Here is a 26,772-nt window from a genome sequence, read left to right as displayed (position 1 = left end):
ATGAAAAAAATGCCTGTATTAGAGTCTCTGCATCAGCCATGGACAGGAAAGACTGAATTTGAGCTAAGTTATGTAAGTGGAAAAAAAGCAGTCTTGGTGATTTCTTTAATGTGCTTATCAAAGGAAAGGCTGGGATCAAACGTAACACCAAGATTTTTGGCTGCCACACTTTATGAAATCACAGAGTTGCCTATTGTTATTGTTACTTGATCAAATTGGTGTTTGTCTAGCAAGGCCAATGACCAGCATCTCAGTTTTATATGAATTTAAAAGCAGGAAATTTAATGATATCCAATTTTTCACAGCAGCCAAGCAGGCCTCTAAATTAGTCATTTGAGTACAATCATCAGCCCTTATAGGCACATACAGGTGAGTATCATCCACATAGCAATGGAAATTCATTCCATGACTGCATATAATTTGGCTAAGACATGAAATATAAAGAGAGAAAAGTAGAGGGACAAGAACCGAGCCCTGAGGTATGCCATATTTAACATCAGAGAATTTTGATGCAACAATATAATAGCAGACACACTGTTTTTTTCCAGATAAGTAAACTAGGGTTTAGGCTTCTTTAGTCGCCTAGCTGTGGTAGTGAGAGGTGCAGCTGAATCGAGGAGACTAGAGAGGGCCACATTTAAGTCACTATTGAGATTTTCAGCAGTGTCTGTCTCTACAGTGAAAAGAGCCAAGACTTCAAACAGCTGCTGGCTAAATGGAGCTACAGTGGACGGACCACTGTGGCAAGTGGCAATTGCATCTGTGCTGACATTAACAGGACAGGCCAGTAATACTTCAAATTTAATGAGAAAATTATCTGATACAGCAGATTGTGGCAAGACAGTCAGAGCAGAAAGAGCTGTTCCATTAGATAAAACCAAATAAAGGTTGTTACCACTGCAACAAGTCCGACTCTTGAACAGACTGAGTGAACTGAAAAGTATCAACAAGTGCCAGAAAGGCTTTACTTGGAGGATCACCAGCCTTCTTCAGATGAATATTGAAATCACCAAGAATTAGAATCTCATCAGAATGGGTAACAAGACCTGAGATAAATTCTCCAAATTCTTCAATAAATAGTGAGTAAGGGTCAGGAGGTCGATAGACTGTCACAATCTGGACTGAGCAGAGTCTGTTTGTGGATGAGGGAGATGGACTTGGAACAAGAGCCTAAAAGAAAATTGAATTTAGGTTCAAGTTTAGAACTCAAATTGAAAATAGACTTAAAAAATTAAAGCGACACCCCAACCTTGTTTATTTGCCCAAGCTACGTGGGCACAAGTATTGTCAGGTGGGGAAGCTTCATTTAAGGGAAGGAAAATATTTGGTTTTCTCCATGTTTCAAATAACCCAATCAAAACTATGTTAGTAAGGCTTTGGTAGATAGTGATCTGATATCTATGAAACCAAATTTAAGCGTCTTGTTAAAGTGATCAATAGTAGGGAGAACTTTAGAGCTACCAATAGATGAAATATTGATTGGAATTAGACACCTTGTATTTATTAGTTGACAATTTTGAAGACCTATGCTTATGTGTGGTCACACTTTTGATAAGATTAGATGTTTGGTTCAGTAGATTATTAGGTACTTCATTGCATATTTCACCACCACCAGTAGTAGGAAGGATTATTAGATTATTGTGATTCACACATTTAGTAGAGGCGAGCTTGGGAGCAATACAGCAGGTAGAGAGATGGCACGATGGCTCAGTGGTTAGCACTGTTGCATCACAGCAAGAAGGTCCTGGGTTTAAATCCCATACCGTCCTAGGTCCTTTCTGTGTGGAGTTTGCATGTTCTCCCTGTGTCTGCATGTGATTCCTCTGAGTGCTCCAGTTTCCTCCCAACCACAAAAAGACATGCATGTTAGGGTTAATACTACTGCCTTTGCCCTTGACCAAGGCAGTAGGAAAAATAACCGGAGTTGGTACCCAGGCGCTGCACCATAGCTGTCCTCTACTCCTATTCAACAGGATTGGGCTAAATGCAGAAAACAAATTTCATTGTAACCGAACAACTGTACAATGACAAATATAGTGGCTTTCTCAATGTTATAGACCAAGCTGTCAGTCTGATAGTTCCCTCCTGTTTTTCTCCCCAATTGTAACTGGCCAGTTACCCCACTCTTCCGAGCCATCCCCGTCACTGCTCCACCCCCTTTGCCGATCCGAGGCGGGCTGCAGACTACCACATGCTTCCTCAGATACATGTGGAGTTACCAGCCGCTTCTTTTCACCTGACAGTGAGGAGTTTTGCCAGGGAGACATAGCACGTGGGAGGATCACACTATTCCTCCCAGTTCCCCCACCCCCCACCCCCGAACAGGTGCCCTGACTGACCAGAGGAGGTGCTAGTGGAGCGACCAGGATGCACACCCACATCCGACTTCCCACCCACAGACACGGCCAGTTGTGTCTGTAGGGACACTGATCAAGCCGGAGGTAACACGGGGATTTGAACTAGCAATCTCCACGTTGGTAGGCCATGAAATAGACCGCTACGCTACCCAGACGCCCCCATCAGTCTGATAATCTTTACTATGAGAAATTCCCTGACTAAACATATTAACTAAACTAGCTGACTCCACATCCGCACTAAGTTTGAACCTAGCAGGCTGTCTAATCACCCACAACCTACTAAATTATAAGTCTCTAGTGTCAATCTAACATAGACAGCTATCTGTGTTGCTAGACAAAAGAGTGGCCCAAGCTTCAGCCGAGCAGACTGTTTTCTTCCTGATGTGCCTTCCAGTCGCACAGTCCGTGTTTCTTTCCCATGTCGGGGCACCCGTACGGGCCTCCACTGTGGCAATAGGCTGCCACAACCTGACTTCCCCGGCACAGAGACATGGACACAGATTGTAAATGAGGGCACAATAGCCCATTTATTAGAACAATGCTTTAAAAACACCAGAGTTAAAACCCATGTAAAAAGACTGAAAACAAACGTTCATTAAAAGTTTCTTCATTAGAGAGAGAGAGATGGGCTCTGGCCTCTTCGTTTGGGGTGTGGAACCAATTTATTTCCCCTGAGTCAATTAGACCGACTCTGGACAGCTGGTTCACACCCCAATCTGCCACACTAATCTGTTCATTCATGCTTTAACAATTCATGGTTGTGGGAGAACTGGCTGGAGAATGGGGAGAGATCATGGACAGGATGTCAGTCCATCACACGGCTCACACACTCAGTCATTCACAAATCAGTTGATACCTGTGGGCAATTTAGTCTCCATTTAACATGCATGTCTCTGGGCTGTAGAGTGAAAACCACAAAGACACTGGGAGAGGACGCAAAGTCCACACAGAACTGGAATTGATCTCAGGACCAGCTAGCTGCTAGGCAACAGTGCTAACCACCAAATCACTCCTAACCCTACATAACTACTTTGCTTAAGTTTATTACTAGATTTTCTTTTTACTTAATTTGAATTGTATGTTATGTCTACGTTTCATGGTGATCATTGCATTGCTAAATTGTTGGTGTGTGGGCGTCCGCGTGTGGTTTCGCCGGTTGGAATCCCTGTGTTACCTCTGGCTTGGTTGGGCGTCCCTAGAGACACAATTGGCTGTGTCTGTGGGTGAGAAGCCGGATGTAGGTATGTGTCCTGGTCGCTGCACTAGCGCCTCCTCTGGTCGGTCCGGGTGCCTGTTCAGGGGTGAGGTGGAACTGGGGGGGAATAGCGTGATCCTCCCACGTGCTACGTCTCCCTGGCGAAACTCCTCACTGTCAGGTGAAAAGCGGCTTTCGACTCCACATGTATTGGAGGAAGTGTGTGGTAGTCTGCAGCCCTCCCTGGATTGGCAGAGTGGGTGGAGCAGCGACCAGGACAGCTCAGAAGAGTGGGGTAATTGGCCGTTTACAATTGGGGAGAAAAAAAGGGGGGGAGACAAGTTTTGTCATTCCATTCCTATCTTACTTTTTGTTTTAAAAATCCAGGTTACTTATTGTTTTGGTCACTGAAATTTACACAGATTCTGATTCTACGCCCATTTTTGCTTTACTGGGTGCAATTTCAGGTTCAATGTGTAGCAGAGGGTAAGGTCAAGATAATATTAGAGGGTTTAATGCATTACCATGTCAAACAGCTTGATTCAAACTAATGCTATACACAAGAGGACACGGTGCATGTTACAGCACACTGTGACATTCAGACATCATCCAAAATGAGGACATTTTGCGGGTCTTCTCTTTAGAAGTGGCAAAGGGTTATGGGTAAATGTGGTGGTTTGGTATTTAGGTCATGCTGGAATTAATATTAGGTTATAGCTTAAAAGGGGTATGGTTACACACAGGGTTAGGCATGTTGTGGTAATGGAGTGATCGTCACTTGTATGTTCTCACTGGTATACTTTTGCAAATATAATTACACAGCATCTCACATTGGTTTCACACTTGTGCGTTTGTCAAATGGACAGCAGTGGTTTAAAAAAAGGACCTCAGCCACTCAGTAGAACTGCTTCACACGCGCACACGAACACACTTAAACCTTTGCTCGCACACTAAATCAGTAGACCACACACGCTGAAACACATGCTCTTCGAACACCAAAATGTGCATGCACAGACATGCGCACAGACATGCGCACACAAGCCCATACAACTGTGAATTTAAACTTTTTTTTCTTCTTTACAAATGAAAACAGCTGCTTACACAACCAATGCACAGGAACACACACACACACACACACACACACACAGACACAGACACACACACACACACACACACACACACACACACACACACACACACACACACACACACACACAATCAAAGACACACAGCCTTCTGACTGTTGACATTAATTTAAGTGAGTGTATGTGTGTGTGTGTGTGTGTGTGTGTGTGTGTTCTCTTTTCTCTTCTCCTTCAGGTTGAAGATAGTGAAAATCTCCTTCAAGTGCAAACAGTTCTTCATCCAGCTCAGAAGAGAGGTGGTAGGTCACCCTACACCCCCCCCCCAATCCCACCCTCCATCCCCACCCCAGCCCGCTATTCACACTAATGAGGGGGGAACCATGGAGTAATTTTTGGCGTGTGTGTGTGTGTGTGTGTGTGTGTGTGTGTGTGTGTGTGTGTGGTCAGTGGTCAGTGTCAGTGTCAGTCTGTCCTAGTTGACTTCAGCCCAGACTTTGTTTTTAATCCCTCTGAATGTCTCAGAACTTCTTTCTATCACATGGTACTGTCTTTACAGCAACACAAAACAGTCAGAAAAACAGCAAACCATTTAGTCAGACAGTCAGGAAGTCAGTCAGTTGACAGTCATTCTGTAATCAGATGGTCTTTGACCACCATGATATAACAGCAATGTGTTCTGTCACAGTGACCTTGAGCAAGGCATTTCCCCAGTACTTGCCTGCCCATTGTCACCTTGGACATATCAGCTGAATGCCTAGAATAAATAGCAAAAACTCAGCCAGTCTACATAGTAGTTTTTCCATCCATCCATTATCCAAACCGCTTATCCTGCTCTCAGGGTCACAGGGATGCTGGAGCCTATCCCAGTAGTCATTTGGCGGCAGGCGGGAAGACACCCTGGACAGGGCGCCAGGCCATCACAGGGCCCAGGGAAAAGTGGTTTTTGTAATATTCCTTTTGTTAAACCCAAGGACATTTTTTAGTGTGAATATTCGATTCTTTATTTTTATTTTTTATTTTTTGTTATCCAAGAGGAGAAATATTGTTTGTACAGTAGTATGGCACCAAGCGCGATAGTGTTTTATAGCACAGCACCTCGGAGCAGGAAAGGTTAAGTATCCTGCTTAAAGCATACAGGTTTAATGGTATGGGAGTTCGAACCAGGCCCTTCAGTTGTGAAACGACCTCACTAACCACCAGGCCATGCTGCCATCCAATAATACTGGTATGAGACAGTGTACTGCTCACATGTCAGAAGCCACAATTAATAATTCTTCCACTTTCCACACCATTGCTGCCTGTAGAGATGGACCACAGAAAGAATTTTCATTTTAATTTGACCAAATTTAATATATCAATGTTTTTTCCCCCCCTTCTCTTTCTCTTACTATTTCCTGTCTTTCTTCTGGCCCTACTCATCTACTTTCAGGGTGAATCCAGAGAGATGTTGGGTTTGAACCAACATCTCATCTTATCTTATATTATCTTATGTATATCAAATATATATGTATCTTATGAATGTCTATCTCTTCTCTCCCTCCACCTCTCTTCCTGTCCATGTCCTCTCTCCAGAATGAATCCAGGGAGACGTTATTGGGTTTCAATATGGTGAACTACCGTGCTTGTAAGAACCTGTGGAAAGCATGCGTGGAACACCACACCTTCTTCAGACTGGACCGGCCCGTCCCACCACAGAAGAACTTCTTCTCCCACTACTTCACCTTAGGGTCAAAGTTCAGATACTGGTAGGAAAGATGGGAGACACAAATGTGTTTACACATACACACACACACATACAGTCACAAATATACAACATTAAAAAAAAAATCTTTTCCTCATGCATCTAAAGAGAGTTTATGCCCAAATACAGACACACAAAATTATATTGAAAAAATATTTTGACTGATATTATCTTCTTTGCACAATCATTCAAGTGTTTTCTGGTTATTAATAGATGTAGTTTTGTGAACTCTCATAAAGCCTTGCCTTCATACACCCCACCCCACCCCCTCAGTGGAATGTCAAGCGTAGATAATGTTTGTTTGGACATGAGGAGTCGAGGGAAACATTTCACTCTGGTTTGGGAACCAGAAAGAATGAAAAGCTAGTTAGTGGATGCCTGTTGTCCTTTGTTCCCTGAGAAAACCACTGCTCAGTTATTCATGGTTTTCATCAACAAAAACACAGGAGCTGGTCTGTGTCCAGCCTTGCAGCCATTTCTTCTGTGTTGCTATGATCGTGTGTGTGTGTGTGTGTGTGTATTAGCTGTGCATGTCCCTTCCCATCACAAAAAAATGTTATTTTCCTCTTTTTATTTTTGATATATTTCCCGCTTATTTTGAGGTTTTACTGCAGAGGAGTGATGATTAGGGGCCACATGAGAAAGTAAATAGAAGAATTTTCTCCAAAGATCTTAGGGTTTTCACTGCATTGTGACATTGCCTAGTGACAACTTGGCTCCCATAAGAGATAATTTCTGTATTACGTTTTACACTGATGAGCCAAAACATTATGACCACCTGCCTAATAGGCTGTTGGTCCTCCGTGTGTTGCCAAAACAGCGCGGACTCACCGAGGCATGAACTCTACAAGACCCCTGAAGGTGTTCTGTGTGGTATCTGGCACCAAAACATTCAGACCCTTAAAGTCCTGTAAGTTGCGAGGTGGACCCACCTTGGATCAGACTTATAGGTCCAGCACATCCCACAGATGCTCAGTCAGATTGAGATCTGGAGAATTTGGAGGCCAAGGAAACACCTTGGAACACTTCATCGTGTTCCTCAAACTATTCCCAAACAATGTATGCAATGTGGCTGGGCACATAATCCTGCTGAAAGAGGCCACTGACATCAGGGAATACCATTGCCATGAAGGGGTGTACCTTGTCTGCAACAATGTTTAGCTAGGTGGCACGTGTCAAATTGACGTCTACATGAATGGCCGGACCCAGGGTTTCCCAGCAGAACATTACACAAAGCATCACACTCCCTCCACCAGCTTGTCGTCTTTCCACAGTGCATCCTGGTGCCATCACTTCCCCAGCTAAATGGTGCACACATACACGGCCATCCATGTGATGTAAAAGAAAACAGAACTCATTGGACCAGGCGGCCTTCTTTCACTGCTCCAAGGTCCAGTTCCAATGCTCATGTGCCCATTGTAGGCGCTTTCGACAGTGGACAGGGGTCATCATGGGCACTCTGACCGGTTTGTGACTGCACAGCCCCATATGCAGCAGGGTACGATGCACTGTGTGTTGTGACACCTTCCTTTTGTAACCGTCATTACATTTTTCTATTGCTTGTGCCACAGTAGACCTTCTGTCGGTTCGGACCAGCTGGGATAGCCTTCATTGCCCTCACGCATTGATGAGCCATGGCCACCCAATACCCTGTCACTGGTTTGTGGTTTGTTCCTACTCGGACTACTGTCAGTAGGTACTCACCACTGCTGACTGGAAGCACCTTGCCATTTCAGAGATGCTCTGACCCAGTCGTCTGGCCATAATAATTTGGCCATTATCAAAGTTGCTCAGTTCTTTACTCCTGGATTTCTCCTGCATCCAACACATTGACTACTATCAAATCTCCCCAGACCTTGACCCGAAATGAGATTTTGGAGGCCTTGTGATGCATCATTGAGCAGTAGCGATGCAATGAAACTGAGCCTCAAGGCGCCTGAAACGACGGACTGCTTTGGTGTCTGTCTTGATGACACGTTAGTTGTTGCCCTTGAGATAGTGACTGACACCTTGGTTAGGAAATGCTTCAAGTGGTATATCTGTTTTTCTTTTCTTTTTTATAAACCCGTTATGTATGCAGTGTTATTCTTGTCGTGTCGCCGATCTTATGAGATTTTGAGTGGTTCTCACTAAATGTTTCTCATATGTATGGAATTTAAGTGGTGTGTTGTACTGAAATGCTGTAAGGAATTTTTAACATCTTTTTTAAGTCATCAGCAAACTGTGGGGTTCTTGTACTTTTTGGTACTATTAAATCTAGGGAATATGTTATTTCTACTGCTGCCACGGAGACTTGTTAAACAATGTAGAATATAATATCCATTTTGAACTGTTGAATAACATAATCATCCATGGTGTTTGCCATGCTCCAGCCCCCTGTGACCCTGACAAGGACTATGGGGGTAAAGAAAACTGGTGGATGGATGATCCAGGTTGAATATGGTGTGTTGTGCTTAAAAATTAAATGTTGTGAAATGCCTTTTTTTTTTTTGCTTGTGAATATTGTCCGTGAGTCAGTCACCTGACAGTTGTTTATGTGTTTCTAGTGGGCGGACAGAGGTGCAGTCGGTTCAATATGGAAAGGAGAAAGGAATCAAAGACAGAGTCTTTGCCAGGTAATTGTAATGTGTTCTTTCAAACTTCTGGCTTCTAACACTTAACAAAAATACAAAATTACATCTTTCCAACATGGCTGACCAGATATTGCGCCAATTTTTACTTCATTACATTTATGAAATATGCTCACACAACCAATTGCATTTCTTGGTGGGAGCAGGTCTCCCAGCAAGCCATTGGTCAGGAAGCTGGTGGGGGGGACTGACTGGGAAGCAGTCAGCAGGAACAGCCTATCAGATGAAAGACTTGAGACCCAGAGCCTGCCCACTCGCTCCCCACCCGGGACACCCAATCAGTGAGTCTGATTAACGATGTTCTAACTATAGTGCACAGCAAGGTAAAGTACAGCATTTAAAGTGTTTTCACATCTTTAAAGAAAATTTCACTGGGAATGTTGTTTCAGGCGGCACGATGGCACAGTGGTTAGCACTGTCGCCTCACAGCAAGAAGGTCCTGGGTTTGAGCCCCGGGGGTAGTCCAACCTTAGGGGTCGTCCCAGGTCGTCCTCTGTGTGGAGTTTGCATTTTCTCCCCGTGTCTGCGTGGGTTTCCTCCAGGTGCTCCAGTTTCCTGCCACAGTCCAAAGACCTGTAGGTCAGGTGAATCGGCCGTACTAAATTGTCCCTCCCTAGGTGTGTGAATGTGTATGTGTATGTGTGTGTGTGTGCGTGTCGGCCCTGTGATGGACTGGCGGCCTGTCCAGGGTATCTCCCTGCCTGCCGCGCAATGACTGCTGGGATAGACTCCAACATCCCGCGACCCTAATTAGGATAAGTGGCTTGGATAATGGATGGATGGCTGTTGCCTTATTTTCAAATTGAGTTTCTGTATCTGTTTTATAATTTATGAAATATCATTCCTAGATCTGTCTCATAGTAACCAACCTCACAAGAGCCCAAAGAACTCAAGATATGATTATTATTTATTAATTTATTCTATTCATTTATTCCCTTTTATACAATATTATATTTTTCTTGAAACATTATAATGGATGCGGTAGTTTTTTTGTTTTATTTCTATTAAAGTGATGACTATGTTGATTGTGCCCAATCTTAAGAAAAGTGGACAAGATAATGTATTGATCCTTGAAATACAACTCACTGTCCAGTCAGTAATTTATAATGTTTTTATTTTTCCCTCTTCATTCTCAAGCTAATAATAACACATTAATGTGTATGTTTGTGTGTGCTTGTGTGTGTGTGTGTGTGTGTGTGTGTGTGTGTGTGTGTGTCCACCTAGCAGGAATTCACTGTTTGTACAGGAGGGAACGCGTCTGCGCCCATCGTCTGTTGGCCACCTGGTCGATCACGTGATCCATGCCTCGCCTAGCCTGCCTGTTTTTTCCTCAAATCACAAGTCGGCTTCGTCCACACAGGCCAATAGCATCAGCCTGGACTCCACCCCGTAAGTCTGACACCTATTGGAAGCATACAGGCACTGCTGATCAACAGAGAAAGACTTGGAAAGAGAACACATTTAGCCAAGTAAATTTTTTTTTTTAGTTTAGTGCAGGTAACCTCGCTTCAAAGAGAAGAGATTAAACTAGAAAAATTGTCTACAAATATAAAAAGGAACGAGGGCGTTTAGCTTTTAATTTGAGAAGGGAAGATAACATCCCCACCCCTCACCTCTGGGGGACTACTGACAAACATCCTACCTCAAAACAAGCAGAACAAACGAAGACAGCAAGAAACAAAGCAGTAGCAAAAAAAATAAACTGACGAGTAAAAACACAACTGGACTGATAAGAAAATCAAATAAACAACATTGACAATTTAACAGAGAAAAATTGCAAAACGATATTGATGTTCATAAATGATAAAGGAAATAAAAAATGGTAACATAGCAGCCCCAACACAGGATATGACATTAATCTTTTTCATCCTTCATTCTGGTCGGTGTTTGCATCCCATCCCAGGCCAGTGTGAATAGCACACTGCAAACCCTGGCCGATCAGATTAGCGGCTTGGAACAAAAACATACGGACTCACTTTTCATAATCCTTAGGGACTTTAACAGAGCAAAATTAAACCACAAATTACCAAAATACAGACAGCATGTTAATTGTCCCACCAGGGAAAATAACACACAATAACACACAATTCTTAAAGATGCATATCGCTCTGTCCCCGGGCTGCTTTTGGGTACTCTGAGCACTGCTTGGTTCATCTTATTCCAATGTACAGACAGAAACTAAAATCTGCAAAGCCTGTAGTTAGTGAAGAAATGGACCACCGAAGCAAAGCAGGAACTACAAAACTGTTTTAAATGCACTGACTGGAGTGTATTTGAAGCTGCAACTGGCAACCTGGACGAACTAACTGACACTGTGACATCTTACATCAGCTTTTGTGAAGATGTGTGTGCCTACCAAGATTTTCTGCACATACAGCAATACCAAGCCATGGTTCACAAACTAAGACAATTTTGGCAGGCCAAGCAGGATACCTACAGTACAGTAGTGAGTATAGAGCCTTGTACAAGCAGGCCTGAAACTCACTGAGAAAGGAGATCAAAGTGGCCAAAAGAAGTTATACTGAAAGCTGAAAACTGTATCAGTGTGGAGGGCCTGCAAGACATCACAAACTACAGAAGACCATCATCCCATGCTGAGGCAAACAAAGACCTGGCTGGTGACCTAAATGTCTTCTGTTGCAGGCTTGAGATAGACAAATTCACACCCCTCACCCACTTCAGCCCAATGACAACAGTCCCATCCCACCTCTGGCAACCCCCTCCCCCCTCGATACTCAGGCTGCACTCAAGATATGTGTAGAGGATGTGAGCCAGATTTTCCAGAGACAGAAGGCCAGGAAAGCACTGGGTCCAGATGGTGTCTCCCCATCCTGTCTTAAAGCCTGTGCTAACAACTGGCTCCAATCTTTACACAGATCTTCAACAGATCCCTGGAGCTGTGTGAAGTCCCCTCCTGCTTCAAGTGCTCCACCATCATCCCGATCCCCAAGAAACTCTCCATCACAGGACTGAATGACTACAGCGCTGTTGCTCTGATGTCTGTGGTTATGAAATCTTTCAAACGACCAGTATTGGCCCACCTGAAGAATGTCACTACACACCTGCTGGACTCCCTGCATTTTGCCTACGGGACAAACAGGTCAGTGGATGATGCAGTCAACGTGAGACTGCACTACATACTACAACACCTCAACTGCCCAGAGGCATATGCAAGGATCCTGTTTGTGGACTTCAGCTCGGCATTCAACACGATCATTCCAGAAATCCTCTCTTCCAAACTCTCCCAGCTCACTGTATCCCCCGGCACATGTCAGTGGATCACCAGCTCCCTGACAGTCAGGAAACAACAGGTGAGGCTGGGGGAAGTCACTTCTGGTAAATGGGCAGTCAGCACTGGTGCTCCCCAGGGATGTGTCCTTTCCCCACTGCTCTTCTTCCTCTACACCAACGACTGCACCTCCAAGGACCTAGCGCTTACTTAAACTCCTGAAGTTTACAGACGACACTACAGTCATCTGACTCATCCAGGATGGCGACAAGTCTGCATATTGGTAGAAAGTTGAGCAGCTGGTGCTCTGGTGCAGTCAGAACAACTTGGAGCTGAACATGCTCAAGACTGTAGAGAGGACAGTAGACTTTAGGAGACACCCCTCAGCACTGCTCCCCCTCACAATATCCAGCAGCCCTGTGTCAATCATGGAGACCTTCAAGTTTCTGGAAACTTCCCTTTCCAAAGACCTGGAAGACCAACATCAACTTCATCCTCAAAAAGGTCCAGCAGAGGATGTTCTTTCTGTGGCAATTGAGGAAATTTGGTCTGCCACAGGAGCTGTTGAGCCAGTTTCACACAGCATTCACTGACTCTGTCCTGTGCAAATCCATCACAGTCTGGTTCGGAGCAGCAACAAAACATGATAGGAACAGACTGTGGTGAACAGTAAGGATGGCAGAAAAAATATTTGGTGCTCCACTGCCCACCCTGCAGGACTTGTACACCTCTAGAGTCTGGAAACGGGTGGGCAGAATCAGCACAGACCCCCCCCACACCCAGGACACAGTCTGTTTGAACTTCTACCCTCTGGCAAGCGCTACAAAACAATGTGCACCAAAACCACCAGACATAAGAACAGTTTTGTTTTTTTCCCCCCACAGGCCATCATTCTGGTCAAGATGTCTCACCTACATGTCTACAATGTACGCTACCTCTTTTTAACTTTGTATCTCCAGTTTTCTATTTATCATTCCATTTATTTATTTTGTTTTGTTTTTGTTTTGTTTTTTTGTGACTGATATATGTAAGTAATAGAAGCTGCTGTATACCGGAGTCAAATTCTTTGCATGCATAAGCACATAAATAAATAATAAAGGAAATAAATAAAGCCAATAAAGTTGATTCTGATTCTGTTTCTAATTGTAAAGCAAGTGTTATGTATTCACATGTAGATATTGTTGCCTGTTAAGTGACACTGGGAGAGGGTGTGAACAGTAATGGAAATGGATGATCCACTGTGGCGACCCCTAACGGGAGCAGCCAAAAGTAGTAGATATAGATATTGTTGCGTATATTACCAACCACATATTACAGTTTTAAACTTGTGAAAAGAATATATTTTGCATTTAGCACAGCAGCTATTTATTTGATGGTTCTATTGAAAAATAACAGATTGGGGGACACTGGCCGTGAGATTGGTTGTAACCTGTCGTCTCTGGATTGCCTCCATGGTTTCAGTAGAGAGATACCGGGAATGTTTGTCTAAGTTCAAAGTAATCGCATCTGACACACACACACATACTCACATGCGCACATGTGCACTTAAACCTCTGCTCACACACTTTCTATTGAGCCAAAATAGGAGATTCAGATAGAGCTGTGACCCAAATTGTATAAATTTAGCTGCAGAGACCTTGGCACATTTAAACATCGCCACCACTACATTTTAGGACTCAACAGAAAATGACCTGGGACCCATTTGTATACCCATCTCTACCTTAAGAAACATTGTGGAACCATAGAATGATTGTTTACATATATATTTGGCCTTAAATGAAGAAAGGTCTATAACTGGATTATCATGTCGCTGTCAGAGGTCAAAAAGACACACAAAAACCTTTATCCCATTTTTTTTGTGGCTCCCCCCGCCCCCCCTTTTCTCCCCAATTGTATCTGGCCAATTATCCAGGGAGGGCTGCAAACTACCACATGCCTCCTCCGATACACGAGGAGTCACAAGCTGCTTCTTTTCACCTGACAGTGAGGAGTTTCGCCAGGGGGACATATCATGTGGGAGGATCACGCTATTCCCCCAATTCCCCCTCCCCCCTGAACAGGCACCCCGAGCAAACAGAGGAGGCGCTTGTGCAGTGACCGGGACACATACCCACATCTAGCTTCTCACCCGCAGACATGGGCAATTGTGTCTGTTGTGATGCCCGACCGAGCCGAAGGTAACACGGGGATTTGAACTGGCGATCCCCGTGTTGGTAGGCAACAGAATAGACTGCCACACTACCTGGACGCCCTTTATTCCATTTCTGTCTAAAGGTTGTTAAGTCTATGTATTCATACTCTGTGAGAAATCACACTGATAAAACTTCAGTATATCATAAATTGTTTGCACATAACAGATACCATCCATTGCTGAAAATGGAGCACAATCCCACTTAACAGTTTCTGACCTTTGACAAAGTTTGCCTCAGATTTCCACAACATTTATACTACAAGCAATAGGTGGACAAATAAATAGCAGTGATCACAAACATGTTGTTTGTGGTAGGGCAGTTTAGTGGTAGAAAAGACTTCCTTGATACCAAAACATTTTGGGTTTGATCACCATCAACAGCTCTGAGCTGCAACAAAATGCTGCTGAGCAAGGCTTGTTCGTGGTGCTTTTCTCTGGATGAGAGCACTAGCTAAATGTCCATAGTGTAAATGCTAAGAGGGACAGATAAAAAAGTGCACATTTTGTTTCAAGTTTTTATCTATGTGTTTGAATTTGTGTCTGTGTGTACATGGTCTTCGTTGTTTGACAAAGCTGCCTTACAGACCTAGTACACCTCATCACCCCTCCCCTTGTGCCTCCTTCCCTCCCCTCACCCCCCACCCCTTTATACCTCTTCCCAATTCATAAGCATTACTCTAACAGTAAAATTAAAAAAAAAAAAGGGGGGGGGTGGTAGACTGTGTGGCCCAACCAGATTCCACTGTTAAAAAACCCTACCACATAAATAATGCCGCCTGCCCACACCAACGCATATGCAAACACACACAGCGGTGGTGCTAGTGGCATTCTGGCTATGTCGCCAAGACGACTGGCTTCAGAGCGTCTGGCTGAGCGTCTGTGGCTTCCACCAATGGTTCACACCCTCTCCCAGTGTCACTTAACAGGCCTAGATGGAGTGATGAGCCCTTTGAGGAACAGGCTGTAAAAAGGGTTTACAGCTGTGACCAGAGGGTACACAACAGGGCTGAACCAAGATTCAAGTTAGAGAAGTTAGAGATGCTTTGTGTGTGTGTGTGTGTGTGTGTGTGTGTGTGTGTGCGTGTGCTTGTGCTTGTGCTTGTGCATGCGTGCTTGTGTGTTTAGTGAAGTTTGTTGCTTTTTGTGCTTGTTAATTATCATAACTTTATTTATACAGCCTCTTTCAAAACTACCATTACAAAGGGCTTCACAAACAAAGACAAATAAAGAAGCAGATCAAATACAAAATCACAGTCAACAAAGAAAATAACAACGAAACAGTTAAAAGAGATAAAATAAAGGATAAAAATAACAAATGAAACAGTTAAATGATAAAATAATGGATAAAAGTAACACATAAAAGTAACATAAAATAACATATAGAATAATTAAGAAAAAGCCGCATGATAAAAGTAAGTCTTAAGAGACACTTAAAAAGCAGGCAGTGAATTTTCTAGTCTTAAGATTCTCAAGTAAGCTATTGCAAAGGGTTGGGGCCCTAACAGCGAAAGCCCTGTCACCCTTGGTCTTCAGCCTTGACCTGGGAATAGCTAACAGGGCTTTATTAGAGGATCCCAAGCTACGGGCTGGTGAGTAATGATTTAGAAGTTCCACTAGGTAGCATGGTGCCATACCATGTGGGGCTTTAAAAGTCGAGACTTAATTTTTAAAATCAATTCTAAAGTGGACAGGCAGCCATTGAAGAAAAGCTAAAATATAATATAATCATGTTGTTGTGGTTTGCTTAAACGTATAGCGGCTGCATTTTGGACACTCTGAAGCCATGCAATTATGTTTTCGCCAAGACATGTAAACACGACATTGCAATCATCCAGACAAGAAGTAATAAAAGCATGAATAACTCTTTGAAGATCATTAAAAGTAATAAAATATCTAATTCTATAGATATTTCTCAAGTGGAAAAAATATGACTGAGCTAGCCTTTTAACATGGGACTTGAGAGTGAGATTCTGATCTAAAATAACTCAAAGGTTCTTAGCAGTGGTACAACATGCTGAGCTAGAGTGCCAAGAGCAGGAAGAACTTGGTCACAAGTGTTTTCAGGGTCTATAATAAGGACTTCAGTTTGCCATCCAATCCTTAACCGCAATTATGCAGAAAAGATAACGTAGCTAATTCAGATGGTTTGCAGGACAAGTACAGCTGAGTATCATCTGCGTAGCAATGAAATTAAATATGCTGTTTGTTAATGTGGCCCAGAGGGAGTAAATAAAGAGAAAATAAAATTGGTCCTAGAATGGAGCCCTGCAGCACCCCATACATAGACAATGCTTGCGTGGAGGTAAAGTCATCAATAGACACAGCAAATTTTCTGCTAGAAAAGTATGAAGAGAACCACTGGAGGGCAGTCCTGGAAATACCAACCCACGTTCTCAACCATTCAATTATAATGCTATGATCCACAGTGGTGCTAAGATCAAGCAGAACCAGCACCGAGGATTCACCTACAGCAGCCTTCATCAAGACATCATTGATGAAGGCTGTGTTGCTTTTGTGTTGCTGTCAGAAGCCTGATTGAAATTTCTCAAAAATATTATTGCTGATCAAGACATACAACAATTGATTTGAGACAATTTTCTGTAGGGTTCTTGATAAAAACAGAAGCTTAGAAATTGGCCAATAGTATAGTTGCTATGTTCAGTGAGCTCAGAACCAGGTTTTTTGAGAAGTGGCAGGACACTAGCAGTCTTAAAGTAATTGGGAACACATCCAGATGACAAAGAACTGTTGATGATTGAAAGCAAGGAGCTACACTATGTAGAATCTTTAATAAGAATTTGATAGGTATTATGTCCAATGGACTTGATGATGGTGTCATGTGTGAAATGGTTTCAATTAATTTATGGATAGTAATTTCCTTAAAAAGGCGTCCAGGTAGCATAGCTGTCTATTTTGTTGCCTACCAACACAGGGATCGCCGGTTGGAATCCCCGTGTTACCTCCGGCTTGGTCGGGCGTCCCTACAGACACAATTGGCCATGTCTGCGGGTGAGAAGCCGGATGTGGGTATGTGTCCTGGTCACTTCACTAGCGCCTCCTCTCATGGGTTGTAGTGCCTGTTACGGGGGGAGGGGGAACTGGGGGAATAGCGTGACCCTCCTACGCGCTATGTCCCCCTGGTGAAACTCCTCACTGTCAGGTGAAAAGAAGCGGCTGGCGACTCCACATGTATCGGAGGAGGCATGTGGTAGTCTGCAGCCCTCCCTGGATTGGCAGAGGGGGTGGAGCAGTGACTGAGACAGCTCGGAAAATAGGGTAATTGGCCAAGTACAACCGGGGAGAAAACGAGAGGAAAAAAGCCACACAAAAAAAAGTAATTTCCTTAGAAATACTAAAAGTATCCAGATGAGGACCAGCTTAGCAAGACACGGAAGTGAGGGAGAGGGGGGGTGAACTTTCAATTGAATGTCCTCAATCTTGTCTATGAAAAAGGTTAAAAACCTTAGTCTGCATTTGAAGTGACAAGGACACCAGGAGAATCAGGTTGACTAAACAATCAGTGGTCTTAAATAAGAATCTGGGTTTGTGCTGGTTGGAGGTGATGAGCTCTGAAAAATATTTTTTTTCTTTTTATCTTTAATTTCACTGTTTACAATTGTAATAAAAATTTCATATGCTGATAGTGTACTGACAGCTTTGATTTCTTCCACTGTCTCCCAGCCTTCCTACATTCCCTTTTTAAAGGCACGGATTCTTTCAGTAATCCAAGGTGATACAGTAGATGCTTTTGATTTAGATATACATTTTAGGGGAGCGACTTTATCTAAAGTAGTTATTAGAAAGTAATTATTGAAGCAGCTCACAGTCATTAGTGTTTGAAAGCAAATCTAAGGATTCACTAGACTTCACAAATAATGTGGAGAATCTTGAAGCACTACTGTCATTAGATGACAATGAAATGAAAGCCACTTTATTTTGTCATTGCACAGTTACAACTAAATTTGTTTTCTGCATTTAACCCATCCTATTGTATAGGAGCATATGTGAGCAGATTTTCCGCATGTGAGGATTCTTGTTCACATACAACACAGAATTAAAAACAAGACATTGATGATCAGAGATAAACATGTCCCTTAAAACCAAAGAAGATGAATCCAGACCCAAAGTAAAAACTAAATCCAATATATGGCTACATTTATGAGTTGGGCTTGACACAGGTTGAGTAAAATTATACACTGATCAGCCAAAACATTAAAACCACTGACAGATAAGTGAATAACATTGGTTATCTCGTTACAATGGCATCTGTCAAGGGGTGGGGTATATTAGGCAGCAGGTGAACAGTCAGTTCTTGAAGTTGATGTGTTGGAAGCAGGAAAAATAGGCAAGTGCAAGGATCTGAGCGACTTTGACAAGTGCCAAATTGTGATGACTAGAGGACTGGGTCAGAGGATCTCCAAAACAACAGGTCATGTGGACTGTTCCCGGTAGTGGTCAGTACCTACCAAAACTGGTCCAAGGAAGGACAACCAGTGAACCAGTGACAGGGTTATGGGCACCCAAGGCTCACTGATGCACGTGGGGAGCAAAGGCTAGCCCGTATAGTCTGATCCCACAGAAGAGCTACTGTAGCTCAAATTGCTGAAAAAGTTAGACAATATTAGACAGGTGGTTTTAATGTTTTGGCTGATCACTTCAGAACTCCATAATGTGTGAAAATTAAGTAACAAAGCTGTCAGAAATATCAATTTGGATGTTAAAAGTCCCCAGCAATCAAAACTTTTATCATGATAGAGAACAACTGAGGATAAAACCTCTTACAGTTCAGGCAAAAACAGGGTATTAGATTTTGGAGGATGATAAATAACACAAAGGACAGGCTCTATGTAGTAAGTTTTTAGGGCAAGGGCCTCAAAGGAAGAGAGATCGTTGGAAGGTAACAGGCCACATTTAAAAGATTTTTCAAATACAACAGCGAACTGATAAAATCATAATCAGGGGAGCATAATTCTTCCCCCCCCCCCCACTTTTCTCCCCAATTGCACTTGGCCAATTACCCCACTCTTCCGAGCCATCCTGGTCACTGCTGTACCCCCTCTCCCAATCCAGGGAGGGATGCAGACTACCACATGCTTGTTTTGTGCAATTCTGGTCCGAATTGTTATTTGTGTGTGTGTGTGAGTGTGTGTGTGTGTGTGTGTGTGTGCGTGTGTGTGTGTGTGTGTGAGTTAGTGAGTACTGCTCCGTGTCATCTGTCTGGCTCCGTGTCCACCTCTTCCCGTATGTATTGCGCAAAAAGCCACTGCTCACGTCTCACAATTTCCCAACAACTCACCTACAAAATCAACCCAATCATTCTAGAATGATTAGTTCTTTCCAAATAGAGCTATCGAGTCATCAGGTGAAAATTCCTGTATTTTTTTCACATCACAATATATATCGCAGAAAAAGTTATTGCAATGTGAGTTTTTTCCAATATCGTGCAGCCCTATCGAGCAGCTCTCATCACTCTGACAGCGAGATGCATTTATAGCATAGTGGAAATGCCCAACATGATTATTTTGGTGCTGACACCATATTAACAAAAAGATAGACAAAAATGCATATAGGCCGGGTCGTCCTCTGTGTGGAGTTTGCATGTTCTCCCCGTGTCTGTGTGAGTTTCATCCGGGTGCTCTGGTTTCCTCCCACAGTCCAAAGACATGTAGGTCAGGTGAATCAGCTGTACTAAATTGTCCCTAGGTGTGAATGTGTCAGCCCTGTGATGGACTGGTGACCTGTCCAAGGTGTCTCCCTGCCTGCCAACCAATGATTGCTGGGATAGGCTCCAGCATCCCCGCGACCCCAATTGGGATAAGCGGCCTAGATAATGGATGGATGGATGTCTGTTAACACACTAGCATCATGAAAACTTCTCTGGAGTGGTTAAGTCTTGACTCCTGTTTACCTCACACTACATGATCTGAAAGAGGACATAGATGCAATGCAAACATAGCTTGTATTCTCTCTTCTCTCAGTTGGAGTGTGCTTATGTGTGTGAGTGTGTGCTTTTGAATGTGTGTGTGCATGCGAGTGTGTGGATCGAGAGGGAACAGTTCTTGGCTGGAAGTCACGATGGTTGAGTAACATGACAGTGGTAGTTCTGCCACCTACAGTGTGTCTCCATAGACACGTTATCACACACAATCACGCACATACTCTCACAGATAAACATATAAACGGACCTACTCTACCAGGTTGTGTGTTCATCTTGCTTGTCACAAGGCCAAAGGATGACATAATCACTTGTTCTCTCTGGCTGAGACTGTGCACACTGCACCCAGTGAGAAAATAAAACACACATGCACACACAGACTTCTGCATATGCTTTCCTCTCTCAGAAATACAGACATGTACAAACTGTTTGACATACACTTGTATATGGTTTGATTCTTGTGCACACAGTCTTAATTCTTGATTTTGCTGTCTGGAAAATCTCAGTGAGGGGTGTGTGTGTGTGTGTGTGTGTCTTTGTCTTTGTGTGGGAGGGGATATTAGTTTGAAGTGAGTGTAATACCGCACCATTGTGTTTGATTTAAGTAATCTTTGTTTTTTCCTCTCTCTCTCTCTCTCTCTCTCTCTCTCTCTCTCTCTCTCTCTCTCTCTCTCTCTCTCTCTCTCTCTCTCTCTTAATGGACTATCCTCAGCCATGTAGTCAGGAATCAGGAACACTTTATTTGTCATCTCATTTCATGTATTTCTGTACGTGAAAAGAAACAAAATATCATTTCCCCCAGCCCACAGCAATGCAACACAAAGACAAAAACACGTATCCAAAAACTACAGCTTCAAGAACACACGTATATAACACATATATCCAAACTAAAACATATATCCAAACTTAAAAAGAATCACTGTCCAAGGGAACAAACGCCAGCCAAGATGACTGTCGGAACTGCTGGTCTGCATGGGCTAGCAGTTAGCTTAGCCTGCCCTGCTTCCACGTCCTGTCAGACCGCCCTCGGTGCTTCCTGCTCAGGCACAGCTCCAAGCAGGGGCCGTGGTCCTTGGGCCCACCAGACACAGCAGACCAGGCTCCCCCAGCTGATCCAACGCCAGCTCTCCTAGCCAAACACCATTGGCACACCTCCCCTCACTCCACACGATGACACCAAAAACACCACAGTCAACGTCAGGCGAGGCCTCTGCCAGACCGCGCTCGGTGTTATCGGAACTGCCAGTCTGCATGGGCTAGCAGTTAGCTTAGCCTGTGTCCTATCAGACTACCCTCGTTGTTACCTTCTCACAGCTCCAGGCAGGGCCGTGGTCCCTGGGCCCACAAGACGCAGCACACCAAACTCTCCCAGCTGATTCAGCACCAGCTCTTCCAGCCATCAGACGAAGACACAAACTTAGATGCAGATGTGGACAAAGACACTGCATAGATGGTACTGGGTGAGGCCGCTGCAAACGTGAATTCGAGCCACCATCCTCCCGCACCTGTACTGGGTGAGGCCACAGCCAACGTGAATTTGTGCCTCCATCTTCCCACACTGGAAGCAGATTACTTGCAGTGGAATACTACATTTAGTCAGTGTGGTTTCCCGGGAAAATTGTGATATCAAAAATTAAATCATCTTACTCTATTAAATATGAAGCAACCTTCTATAAAGTGTATAAATAGAAGCAGCGTGTTAACGAGGCTTGAGGCAGAAGTAGTTTTCTTCAGTGGCATACAGTATTAGAGCATCCATCCATCCATTATCCAAGCCACTTATCCTAATCAGGGTCATGGGATGCTGGAGTTTATCCCAGCAGTCATTGGGCGGTAGGCAGAGAGACACCCTGGACAGGCTGCCAGACCATCACAGCGCCAACACATTCGCACCTAGGGACAATTTAGTACAGCTGATTCAACAGACCTACATGTTTTTGGACTGTTGGAGGAAACCGGAGCACCCAGAGGAAACCCACGCAGACACAGGGAGAACATGCAAACTCCACACAGAGGATGACCTGGGATGACCCCCAAGGTTGGACAACCCCGGGGTTCGAACCCAGGACCTTCTTGCTGTGAGGTGACCGCGCTAACCACTGTGCCACCGTTATTAGAGCAATACCAGTGATATATACTCGACACTAAAACTTTTTTTTCTTTTAGTGCAAAATGAAAGTGTTTATTATTGCTTCACTGAGACTTTGCTCAAAGGTAAAATTAATTAATCAGTGCCTCATATGTTTTCATCATTGAACAGATGGATGACTTTTTTTTAATCATCCGTCTCTGTCTGTTTTTAACAAGGTAGCCACATAGAGAACCCCATAGCAAAAAATGTGCTGTAAATCACCTAAACTCCTAAAATGTGCAATCTAGTTGTTTTGTAATTAAACTGGCATTTAGTTTATCACCATCACCGGGGTTAGATTCAGTAATGTTTCATTTATTATAGTACTACTTGACTTGAACTGCAACAGAGTCTTTACAGATTCCTGTTTTTGGTTTTGCTTCTTCATGAAATTTTCCTACGCTGCATCCATGGCTATAAGAATAATAATGACAATAATGATAATGATTCTCTGGTTCGAATCCCCGTGTTACTGCCGGCTTGGTCGGGTGTCCTACAGACACAATTGGCCATGTCTGCAGGTGGGAAGCCAGATATGGGTGTGTGTCCTGGTCGCTGCACTAGCGCCTCCTCTGGTCAGTCGGGGCACCTGTTGGGGGGGGGGGCTGGGGGGGATAATGTGATCCTCACACACGCTATGTCCCCCTGGTGAAACTTCTCACTGTCAGGTGAAAAGAAGCAGCTGGCAACTCCAAATGTTAACGGAGGAGGCATGTGGTAGTCTGCAGCCCTCCCCGGGTCGGCAGAGGGGGTGGAGCAGTGGCTGGGACAGCTCGGAAGAGTGGGGTAATTGGCTGGATACAATTGGGGGAAAGGGGGGGGGGTAAATAAACAAATAAATAAATATGATGATGGTAAAGGGAAAAGGGGGTGTCTTTATTTGTATACCACTTGTTAAAAAGTGCGTCACGGCAGCATAAAAAAAGAAACAACAAGCAAGAGCATGCTCATTTATATCTCATGGAAATATTTGTGTCAGCCATCCATGTGTTGTGGTGGGTCTATGAGAGTGTAATATGACCTGCAGTCCTACTCAGACTGCCCTGCTGCCCTGCTGTGCTCTGCCCTTCTGCTGAGAGCATGACCTCCTCTTGACCCAACATAAATGGAAATGAATGTGTGTGTGTGTGTGTGTGTGTGTGTGTGTGTGTGTGTGTGTGTGTGTAAGACACAAAGTGGTACCAGCAGTAGTGACCAAACAAAGACAATATAGTTTGACTGTTGCCGACTCCCCTGAGGAGTGTGTGAACACACGCACACACATACACACACACACACACACTCGCACTCACAAAATCATGCTCATGTAGTGAGGTTTTCTGATTTCGACCCCCCAGGGGTAAATAGTTTTCCTATTGAAAGCTGTACCTAACTACTGATATTACCCAACACATGCATGCACACACGTGCACGCAAGCTTTTATTGTCTGCATTATGTGAAAAAAAAAACCCACATTTTTTTCCCCATCTCATTTTATTTAGGTTAATGCATTTTGAGTAGCACCATGTTTCTGTTGCTCTTTGGCTTATGCTTTTCTCTCCCATTTTCTCTCTCTCACTTGCAGTCTGTCTATTTTCTTTTTTTTCTTGCACTCTTTCGTCTCATTTTCTCTCACACTCTTTCTCTTACCCCAGCCCCATCTCTTAAATGATCTAATGGGAAGTCCTTGAGCCAGATTATTAGTTCGCACACTGGCTCTTTACCTGTGTGTGTGTGTGCGTGCGTGCGTGCGTGCGTGCGTGCGTGCGTGCGTGCGTGCGTGCGTGCACGCATGCTTTCGTGTGTAGTTCCTCAATTTGCAGGCGAGCAATTACCCTTTCATTAGACACGACTGTTAAAATCTGACAGCGTTGTGAAATTAAAATGGATTATATGTAACTTAATGTTGTAATCAAAAGGTGAAATGTTGTGACATGCAACAATTTACATTATACTGTTTTTGATGGAAATTACTCACTAAGAACTGAAATTACATTGAATTGAATCAGTCAAAAAAGCAGAGGAAAAGGTTCCCTGCAGTCTTCTTCTCTGCCTCAGTATATTGAAAATATACGTGTCACTCAAATTTATGTTTTTCAACTTTTTTCATTCCATTTTTTTCCGTAATTATATATGATATATTTTACGTTTTTATTTTACATGGTCTACTGTTGTCATTGTCCGTCACGTTACATTAAATAGTCCCTAGTTTACTCCATCTTTATCTCCTTATATTTCATTATTGCATGTGATGTATTCTGCTCCAGCAATTTGTTGAAATTCAATCTAAACTCAGTCATAACTGATCTAATCATTTAGGTTAAAAAACAGATGCGTTGTCAGGATGAGTAACATGTCTTCACTGAAAAAAATCTTTACAAAACAGTGTACATAGATTAAAACAAATAATGATAAAGAAAAGGCTGCTGACCATTCTCAATTACAACAAAGATTTGCATAGCAACCAGCCCTGCGTCATGGAAATTATTTTAACTAATGGAAAAACATCTTTGATCGATCACAATGTCATCAAATACAGTAAATTCATAAAAATAAGTTTGTAAATTCAGTATATGTAATTTTGCAAAGCTTTAATTCCAGCTCCCATTTTGTTTGCCCCCAGTTCTCCAGAGGGTTTGGATGGTCAGCCCCCGGCCCTTCCCCCAAAGCAGCTGAGTAGGAAAACTCTGAGTCAGATCATCCAGGCCCACTCCCAGCAGAGTCTCCTGGACAACCACCTCAACGAGATGTATGACGTCCCCATCAACACCGACAAGACCACGGTCAGTGTGGCAACAGGATACTTTTATACTCATTACTGTTCATTACACTTGTAGCTGACACTCTTCAAAGCTTCAAGGCTACACTTCTCACCAACATCATCAAGTAAAGAATTCACTGGATTTGAAGTACCCCTCCAGACACATTTTAAAGTTTAAAATACTCTTAGTTGATTAATATATTATTTAATGTGGTTTTCCCACATAAAAAGTAAAAAAGAAATAAAACTCTTGAGAGGTGGCTGGGCGCACATGTACTCTTTCTCCCTCTTTGAGAAATTCAGGATCTATGAATATGTAAATATCACAGGCCTTGTGCCCCGCCCACCACTGCTACTTGACCGATGTGAGTGGTGCGCATCAAGATGGCTAGCGTTCAGAGCAAACATCGGAGAGACTCACCCATACATGTTTGAGCCTCAGTCAGAACCACTCGGACTCTGCTGTGCACCAAAATCGGCAACTAGCAGACGTATCAGAATGGTAATGGTGGTTAGCATCTTTTATTTTTTTCAAGTTGTTTGTTAGCTTGGAACAAGCACTGGCTGACACCGTAGTGGTTGTGAAACATACAATATCTGCTACGATGTTACAATGTGTTCACACTGTCATATTGTTATTACGTATATATACCAGAGGTCTAATCAAAGTTTGCAAAAAGATATATTCCGTCTGGCTGAGATTTTTTATATTATGTGTAATATCTGTTTATCTTGATAGTCAACCAAGTTTGCCTGGGAACTTGGCAGTAGTCTTAAATTCAAAACTGCCTACACGTCAGGGCAAGGCAACCCGCATCGGAGGGGGTAATCGCCCACTGCCGACGGTTCCCGACACTACTGGAGCTGCTCTGTCAGCCACTCCGTCAACCCTCAGAATGCACAATGATGGAGGCCTTTAATGGCACCATCGGAGCAGAGGGGACCCGTGCAAGCCCAGTTGGGATTGAAGTTCAGACTAGAAAAGAGGTTTACATTGCACACCGCACTGTTTTTTGGGTAAAAATTACACAACTCGGGCTTCCATCATCGTTTCATATGGCTGAAGTTTGAAATGTTAGCTAAATACATAGTTTACAGTTAGCTAAATACATAGTTTACAGTTTTACTATTACCAATAGTTAGTAAAAAGCTAATGTAGTTAATGCAATTTATAAGTCACAAAGGGAATATGTTACACGCAGAAAGCTTTCATTTGACTGTTGGTTTGGTAAAAGAAATACATCAGAATCGGAATCAGATCAGAATCGGAATAATGTTTATTGCCAAGTAGTTCAAGAACATACAAGCAATTTGACTTGGTATGTTATGGCATGAGGGAAAAATTAGCAACCAACAGTAAGGGAAAAGTTAAAAGAATATAATAAGATATAAAATATACACTCACCGGCCACTTTGTTAGGCACACCTGTCCAACTGCTCGTTAATGCAAATTTCTAATCAGCCAATCACATGGCAGCAACTCAATGCATTTAGGCATGTAGACATGGTCAAGACGATCTGCTGCAGTTCAAACCAA

At 43.3% G+C, this 26,772-nt stretch overlaps 1 protein-coding gene across 1 annotated transcript in view; it reads left to right on the top strand.

The window, feature by feature from the left end:
* The window catches only part of ptpn4a (protein tyrosine phosphatase non-receptor type 4a), a 164,506-nt gene that overhangs the window by 114,630 nt on the left and 23,104 nt on the right, over nucleotides 1-26,772 (top strand). The window contains exons 9-14 of the mRNA XM_056288905.1: nucleotides 4,873-4,936; nucleotides 6,210-6,382; nucleotides 8,925-8,993; nucleotides 9,155-9,289; nucleotides 10,236-10,397; nucleotides 25,098-25,257. Coding sequence (XP_056144880.1) covers nucleotides 4,873-4,936; nucleotides 6,210-6,382; nucleotides 8,925-8,993; nucleotides 9,155-9,289; nucleotides 10,236-10,397; nucleotides 25,098-25,257 — 763 coding nt within the window. The remainder of the gene's footprint in view (nucleotides 1-4,872; nucleotides 4,937-6,209; nucleotides 6,383-8,924; nucleotides 8,994-9,154; nucleotides 9,290-10,235; nucleotides 10,398-25,097; nucleotides 25,258-26,772) is intronic.

Source organism: Lampris incognitus, chromosome 11 (genome assembly GCF_029633865.1).
Source record: "Lampris incognitus isolate fLamInc1 chromosome 11, fLamInc1.hap2, whole genome shotgun sequence".
Classification (NCBI taxonomy): domain Eukaryota; kingdom Metazoa; phylum Chordata; class Actinopteri; order Lampriformes; family Lampridae; genus Lampris; species Lampris incognitus.
This window is presented reverse-complemented; position numbering and strand designations above follow the sequence as displayed.